The 9,034-nt window shown below is 35.7% G+C and overlaps 1 protein-coding gene across 1 annotated transcript; it reads right to left on the bottom strand.

Annotated features, from left to right (window-relative positions):
• Window positions 1–730: 730 nt before the first annotated feature.
• Window positions 731–8,770, bottom strand: LOC109240356 (UDP-glucuronic acid decarboxylase 1-like). The gene is made up of 7 exons (XM_019406984.1): window positions 7,961–8,770; window positions 7,014–7,161; window positions 6,838–6,917; window positions 6,259–6,342; window positions 6,106–6,180; window positions 3,037–3,129; window positions 731–1,255 (listed from the first exon to the last, which is right to left on the bottom strand). Exons 1-7 carry the CDS (start codon window positions 8,567–8,569, stop codon window positions 1,049–1,051), a joined length of 1,296 nt encoding a protein of 431 aa, XP_019262529.1. The 5' UTR covers window positions 8,570–8,770; the 3' UTR covers window positions 731–1,048.
• Between the last annotated feature and the right edge of the window lie 264 nt (window positions 8,771–9,034).

The following is a 9,034-nucleotide window of genomic DNA, read 5'->3' as shown; positions in this document are numbered from 1 at the left end:
TTCTCTTATAAAAAATTGCTTCTGGTATCAACATAGTGCCAGAGGATTTTAAATTTGACTATAGTAAGATAAACTATCAGTGAATCTCATGACAGTTCCAACTTCCAACACGGTGAAAATTGTTGTGGCAATCTCAGTAACCAGAAGGTACTAAAACCTCATAAGTATCTCAAGGACTACATACTATAATAGGCAATGGCAGAACCAAATATATTTATATAAGGGGATTCAAAAATATTCTAGAATGTTACATTGGAAATTTTCTTCATGTCGAGGATCGAAATTCGGAGAGTGAAGAGAAAAACCCTCTTTTAAAGTCTTGAGTACTGCTCTTCTCTTAATCGCTCTTTGGTATTCAGAAGTGGAAAGCGAAAGGGGATTCAACAACTCACTCTATTAACATTATGTAATTTTCCCACGAAGGGTGATCGGCCCTTCACTCTACATAGTTCCGCCCATGATAATAGGTAGATGCACCTATATACTCTCTGATTTTCAGTTATTTTGGTAAGAATTTAGCAAGTTTTTCACATGCACAAGGCCACTTAAGTTAACTTCAACAATCTGCGGGAGAAATGCATTTGCTTTGTTATTAACTGAAGCCAGAGAGTACATAGGTGCATCATTCAAAGTGGCTCCACATTATAGTACAAAACAAAAAAGTTCAAAACAGTACCTACAACAATTAAATGCAAAATCAGGAGAACCACACAGAGTAAAAGACCATATTACTTGTTAAAACCAATGCCTAGCAACAAATGGTATTAACTGAAGCCAAAAGCTCAAAATTTCCTCCCTGCAGAATCTGAACATTGTCTGAATTACATTATGTGGATTAGAAAAAGAAATCAAAAAGGAAAACTGAATACACGAAGCATCTGCCTATGGTCGTGGCTTATGTCTGTGCATTCAAGTAGCTACTATTGCGATATTGATACAAAAATGAAGAGGGAAAGAATGAATGAATATCAACTTCATATATTAGCAAAAACAACAATTAAACAATACTAAGCTTGGTCTATACAACCTAATGTTGCTCGTATTCTTGTTAGTTTCCTTTCCCTTCATCTTCATTTAGGATGCGATTGCGAAAATCATTGACCATGAGAGGCAGCCCCTCGCGCAAGGGTACTTTAGGCTCCCAGTTTAGTAGTTCCTTTGCTTTGCTGATATCTGGTTTCCTCTTGTGAGGATCATCAGCTGTGTTAGCTCTGAATTCAATAGTAGCACTTGGATCAATCACTTCTTTGACCACCTGCATTCCCAAGAAAAATGACTTAGCGGTCGGTTGGTAGGGAATATAAGAATAGTACTGAATAGAGTGTATTAGTAATGCTGGGGTTATTTCTTATCGATGGTTTGGTTTGGTGTATTAAAAATAACAAACACTGCATAATTTTTTTTAAAACTGTTTGTTTACAAAAATACCTTCTACATTCTTTGGAAAGGACTTGGAAAATGTTTTGAAAGGGCAACTATGTCTTAATATGCTTATCTATGTATTAAAAACCATGGTATTGCTTATGCCATGGTTTGTTATGTATAAGAATAGTACTCCCTCCAGTCCATAATAAGTGACCTTTTGGCCTTTTTATTTTGATCCAAAATAAGTATTCTTTTACATAATCGAAAAGGAATTAACTTTATTTTTCCAAAATTTGCACTTATTTACATATCACAATGTGTCAAGTTAACAATATGCAAATTTTAATTAACGGTAATTTAGTTAAAATATCTTTTTTTCTCTAGGAGTTAGTATTTTCTTAAGGGGTGTGCCAAAGAAAGGACAAAAAGTCACTTATTATGGACCGGAGGGAGTAGTACTGAATAGAGTGTATAACTAATACAGGTATTAGTTATACATAAGTTGAAAAACACTACCAAACAAGGGATTAATAATACTAAAGCTAATACATGTATTATTTTCCCTAATACATCCAACCAAATGACCCCTTAGAGTTATTTGATAACATGACTCACAGTTATCAACTCACAGTTGAACCAGGTAATTTCTTAGACATTAGATACATTTTGTAGTCAAAAACGTAGTGCATTAAATACCACTTCACACGGACTGGACTTATTCACTGAAAACCGAAAATGGTGGATATAACACTGTATGTCCAGTCAACCATAAGTTTATACTGACAAGTGACAAGACAATAATGTACTACGCTTTTTAACATAATTATGATTTATTTCTAATATTGAAGACCTACTTCCACTAAGCATGGATAAGATTAGACGCCCGATCAACTATAACTATGAATCAGTGTTCTATACTCTTTTACAGCACTATTGGTTTTCTTATATAAAAGACCTGTTTCTCTATAAGCATATAATGAATAGTAAAATTACACATTACTCCCTTCATCCTAATTTACATGACAGTTTCCATATAGGCACACCTCAAAATGCTTGACCCTGTTCAACCACTATACATTTTCACAAAGTTTGAAGAATTCAAATTCTTTAAAATAAATAAATCATAACTCTAAAGTGATGGTTTCACCATCAAACTGATTTTCAGCCATTACTTCGATATCTTCTTCGCGTACCACAAATACAATTTTTGTCAAATTTAACATTTTAAGCTCCGCGTCTAGTCAAATACCGTCAAATAAAAGGGGACTAAAGAGTGCTATTGATATCAAAGGAGCCAATAATAAAATATAAACACACGGTATAATTTCGAGATAAACCAATGTTATAGCAAAACAATAACTATAAAGGAACACAAATTTATCCGGATCAGATAGTGCAGATTTAATATTTTGACGCTAGAAAATGTTCAGTGAGTCTTCAAACAACAATTTATGGTTGTATCAAATAGCCACATACAAAAACAAAAGGCGAATTTTATCTGTAATAAAAAATATAAAACTGCAATCCATTGAGCAAAAATGATAAAATGACAGCAAAAGAAGAAAAAACATGCAAACTCAACAAGCAACAATTAATAAATAGCCCGTAGAAGAAGCGCGAGAACTACTTGTGAACAGGCAGATATGCATCACAGCAGATATCATGGCTTACCTCGGCAAGCTCTAACATGGTAAACTCTCCTGGGTTTCCCAAGTTGAAAGGGCCAATGTGCTCACCCTCCATTAAGGCCATTAATCCATCAACCTTTAATCAACAGAAAGTTATTTATCTTAATATCATTGTTTGCATTCCAACCGAATGATAGACTGTTAAGAATTTTTCAACTATGCATAAGTAAAAAGCAAGCTGGCGCATTTGGACTTTTGAATTGGACAAAATTTCCACGACAAATCAATGAATTTGCAAGATATTTACAAAAAATGAGATGTAAAATAATCGGATAATGCACCTGTAAAAAGCTTGCATGCACAAACATGTATGCATTTATAAGTAAGAAATGTTCCGAATACTAGATGGTTATACCAAAACAATGTTCCTTGTTTCTTCTAAACCAGCTCCTAACAGGAAAATGGCAACAATGACCACTAACTAATCTAGACTTTGTAGACCAGGCAAATGTCCATGCTCTTTTAGTTTGGCAAGAACATAATATTCCACTGTTAGCATCTCCTATGTGAGATTGTCTACCAACCTTGAACCCTTGACCTAGTAGTTTGGAGAGAACTCCGCCAACCACTATGAACAAGGATGGCCGGTGATAGCATCTCATATGTGTATCATTAGTGGCGAAAGTAGTGTTAAAGTGACGGGTCAATTGAACCCATAACTTTCAATGCAGAGTATAATTAATATATAAAAATTCATTAAATTTGCAAAAAATAGTAGATATGAACCCATAACTTTAAAAATATAATGGGTTCAATACTAAATATCTTAAACATTGAACCCATAAAGTTTAAATCATGGATCTGCCTCGTGTATCATTAGACAAGTCATTGTGTTAACAGAAGGCCAATATATTAAGGAATCCTTCACAAGGTATTCCGTTTAGCAACTAATCGATTTGTACTTTCTCAGCCAACCGCATAGCAAAGCATTTTAGTCTTCTAGAGCATTGTTTCATTTCTAAAGCTTCTTTCCAGACATACTACAACTTGGAAATATAGCCACATTAGAAAGTTGCACTTGTCAGGTGAAATATCTAGTGCACGCAAACTTATGGTCTGCAAAGTGATTCTCACTGGATTTCGTTGGCCAAATGCATAGACGACCCCCTGAAATTGTCCGAATATTTCATCTAGCCATCTACATTAAACCTATGATTACTTGAACAACCAACCTCTACTTTAATTGTGTCACTTAAACACGTCTTGCTGACATGGCACTTAGTGTGAGCCCCACAAATGTTGAGCGCGTGGATGTTAAAAAAAAGTGCTCAATGGACTAACAGTAAGAAATAGACTCCCTCCCTCATTCGATAGGTGATCCCCCTCATTTTCTTCTCCCCCCAAACTCATTTTCTGCCATTTTTTCTGACCATAGGTTCAGACGCGACAGAAATCTTTATACTCATATCCAATACATCCAAAATCATGAATTATAGCTATTCCCAGATTCCGGACTAAGTTAACTGATTGGATTTAAAATCAGGGGAATGATAAAATTGTGGCTACCGGCCACAGCTAAATGATATGTTTTGATAACCCCTCTATTCTTATCTAAACAATTGAACCCATAAAGTTTAAATCCAAGCATTTCCATGACACCATTTAGTCTCTTAAAATTTTAATGAAAGCAATATCTTCTTTTAATTCAGGTTGGATTCTCTGAATCCAGCTACAAAGCATTCCCTCGGTGATGCTAAGCAGCATATAATCACAACTCAGGAGCTTCCCACCGTAAGATTCTTGGAGAAGATTTCTTCATTAAAAAAAAAGATTCTTGGAGTAGATCTTTTTTTTTCTTTTCTAAAGAAGCTAGACAGTCCAGTAAAAAAATGATGGTAGATAGATGTCATCACTCTGTAATAGAAAAGCAAATATCTTTGAGTAAAATCATGTACTTCTTTGACCATCACTGTGCTCACCATAAGATTCTTGGAGAAGAATTTTTTTAATTTTTAAAAAAAGAGGCAAGACGCTCGAGTAAAAACCATGATATTACATAGATGTTATCAGTCTATAATATAAAAGCAAAGTTCTTTGAGTAAAACCGTGTACTTCCCCCATCCGATTTTTGTTTGACCTACTTTTCATTTTTAGTCAGAGGTGTAAAGATTTGCATCTTTCCCAATTGGAGAAAATGTCAAAGGCTCAAAATGTCAAACTTAAATATAATAACATTGTGTTATATCATATTGCATAAGAGGAGACACCTTTACACTTTCCATATCTTCAACTAATATTGGATTATGCAAGCTCAAACCTAATAGCTTGTTCAAACTTTATCCACTTAATATCTGCTAGCCAAACTAGGTAGGTCACTAAGGGCGCAGTATCCTCCAAAAAATGGTAAAATATTTTGTCCACTAAATTAAGCAAGTTAAAGAAGAGGGCATATGTCACGACCCAAGTTCATGTCACAAACTGTCCGCCTTGTCCCAACAGACCCCACGGATTTGTCCCTTTGGGCTATACCATCTTCGAGCCCAAGCGCGCGTACCATGTGAACGTGTGCTATACCTTATAAAGCTCTTCACTTTCCTCTCCCATTCCAATGTGGGGTTCGCCTAAGGTGACATGTGCACCCCTTCTTCAGAAGCTTGCTAGCCTAGAAGGAGCTTGACCCCTCCTCGGCAGCCCATCCTCCGTCATGGGGCATTCACAGCACATAAACCTATTTGCTGCCAGATTTAGAACTTCACCTTACAAGCTCTTTTGCAACATAAAATAATCGAATGTTGCTTAAAGTAAAAAATAATTGGCTCAACTAGGAAGAAATGTCGATATTGGCTACAACATACATCATTTTTTAATTTTTTGGAATGATTTACATTTCCAAGAGATTAAATCAAGTTTTGCTACCACAACTACCACCGGTGGTTGACCTAATTCAGCAATTACCCACCTACTACTTCCCCACCTTTCAGTCTTTGTTTAACTAATATAATCTACCACAAGCATGTACCCATCTAGCATCCTTCTATATGCACTGAAGATAACGATGGCATACTAGGGCAGCGACATAAAAATGGAAAGATAGCTAGTTAAAATGACATACCAAATCAGATACATACTGAAAGCTTCGTGTCTGCTTCCCATCACCATAGACTGTCATTGGTTGCCTGCGGATGGCCTGCAAACATGGTTTTTAGAAAGAGATTTACAAATTCGGTTTACAGCACTGGTTTTAGTATAAGCTGAGATGGCAAACCTGGGAAACAAAGTTGCTGACAACACGTCCATCATCGAGACACATGCGAGGTCCATATGTGTTGAAAATTCGGGCAATACGCACCTGCATATGAATATTACAGGTTATGAACTCTGGATCATCTATGAAATATGATATCAATTACTGCTTATATTCTCTTTTTGGTGTGGCAAGCCATAAAGTTGGAAGAGATAGAGTTAAATGCCATGTCATAAATAGAAAACTGATTAGGATAGATTCTTAAAGTAGAAAGAGTACAACTGGAACTAGAAATAGCCTCCCTGTTATTGCCTATACTCCATACTCTTTCATGATCATAGTAAAGAAGAGTTTTTTCAAGGTTTCACAATATAGAACTGCAAAAATTATTTTTCATGACTTAAAATACAAGCAGCTTCCAAAATTTATGAATAGAAGAATTGTTCACTTATTGCTTCAACCAGAGGAGCTGTTTGACCACCAAACTAAGTATTCATTTCACATAGAAGGCTAAAGCCTTCAGAATGGAAAGCTCATTCAAATGCACACGAGCATTCAGCACATCACATGCAGTACTAAGAAACACAAATCTTTCATTACCTCAACACCTGCACCACGATGGTAATCCATAGTCAAGGTTTCAGCAGTTCGTTTCCCCTCATCATAGCAGCTCCTAACACCTAGATATTTCAAGACGCTCAAATGTCACTATAAACCATCAGACATACTACCTTACCAAAGAAAAACCACAAAAAATTATTGAGGCTGCTGCGCACCTATTGGATTCACATGTCCCCAATATGTTTCTTTTTGTGGATGCTCAAGTGGATCACCATAAACCTCACTTGTACTAGTAAGCAAGAACCTCGCACCAATTCTCTTGGCAAGTCCCAACATGTTAAGAGTACCCATCACATTTGTCTTGTAATCATAGTTAAGGATCTCAAATCATCAAATAAAATAAAATAACAAAATACCAATTACACATGCACGAAATTCCTTAACATGTTAATCAGTGCAAAGAAAGAATTTTTTTCACTATCAGGCTACTTAAAAAGCCAAATTGATGGTCAAGCATTCTTCTTAAAAGCCAAACTATAGCAAAATTTCTATGATAAGCATGGATTAGCAACCTGCAGCATGTTAAGATTACCCATCACATGTGTCTTGTAATCACAGTTAAAGATCTCCAATACATGTCTCAGGTTCGAATCCCAGCTGAGGCAAAAATACTAGATAGTTTCTTTTCATCTGCCAAATCCTTGGTGGGCAAAGTTACCTATTACATGTGCTAGTAGGAGGTAGCAGGTAGCAAGTATCTAGTGGAATTAGTCGATTTGCACCCAAGCTGACCCAGACACCACCATCACAAAAAAGATCTTAAATACATCTGAATTGAAGAAGGTAATAGAATGCCAATCACATATGTATAAAATTCCTTAACATGTTAACAATTACTTACCAAGTTTAACTTTTATGCATTTACCGTACAAAAGAACGTCTACACTACCATGCTACTTAAAAGCCAATTACACGCCAAATATATGTAACTTTCTATAACAAGCATGGATTCCTAACCTACAAAAGATGGTAATTGACGTGTTACTTCCCGTAAACTACATTGATAGTGTAAAAATCTTTTCAACTGTCTGTGTACACAATTCAAATCCCCATAATTAACACGCGTAAAGAATAAACAAAATAATGATGTGGAAAAGGATATAATAGTTTTGACAGGATTATACTTGTAATGAACAGGAGAAGCAGGGCAAGCCAAATGGTAGATCTGATCCACTTCTAACAAAATAGGCTCAACAACATCATGCCTAATTAACTCAAACCTATGATTTCCAAAATGATGCATCACATTTTCTTTCCTCCCAGTAAAAAAATTATCAATTACAATAACGTCATCACCTCGTTTAATTAACTTATCAACCAAATGACTCCCTACAAAACCGGCCCCACCAGTCACTACAATCCGCATGCGTTTTTTCCCTATCCCAACTGGGACCCGCCCTGTCTTAAACGACGTCGTAACGGTTGATGTGTGGGTTAAGGGCACGGATTCGGAAACGTGAAATGATGAATTGGGGATTGGAGAAGATGGATTTAGGTTGGGCTGGAGAATGAAAAATGTAGAGCCAATGAGAATGCCAACTAAGATGAAGAGAAGGCGTTGTTCTTTAAGGAGATAATTAATGGATCTAGGTAGAGATCTGGGGTGTTTGAGAGGCTTTGGGGAAGAAGGTGGGGTTGTGTTTTTTGATATTGACATTGACATTTCTTCATCTCTTCTGTGATTCATACTTGATTGCGTGTGCAATTTCATGGCTTTTTGTTCTTCTTATATTAGGTGAGAAATTTTCAGGTTTTTGGCTGAAAGATTGGGGATGTGAAAGTGGATTGAGAGTGTTTATGGAATTGGAATGTTTCAGGTAGAAGCAGAGTTGGTTGTTTTCAGAGACAGAAATGGCAGCTTCAAAGTCTATAATGGTTGAGCGGTTGCATTTTTCTTACGGAAAGGGACGTTTATAAGCTTTAACTAAATATATACTGGCCTATACAAGACCAATTTCCCTAATTTATTGACCAAAAAAAAAATTCCCTAATTTTTATAAGAATTAGCCCAAATAGTCCCTCGCCTAATTTCTTAAACTAAAAATAATCGGCGAATATATAATACATATAATTTATATAGCCGATCAAATTTAATATTTACTTATTCTAGCCAGTATACAATGATTATACGTAAATTATACATATATTGTACGTTCTATATATATATATATATATA

The sequence above is a fragment of the Nicotiana attenuata genome, unplaced genomic scaffold (genome assembly GCF_001879085.1).
Source record: "Nicotiana attenuata strain UT unplaced genomic scaffold, NIATTr2, whole genome shotgun sequence".
In the NCBI taxonomy this organism is placed as follows: Eukaryota; Viridiplantae; Streptophyta; class Magnoliopsida; order Solanales; family Solanaceae; genus Nicotiana; species Nicotiana attenuata.
The sequence above is the reverse complement of the archived record's forward strand: the minus strand, read 5'-3'. Positions and strand labels throughout refer to the sequence as shown.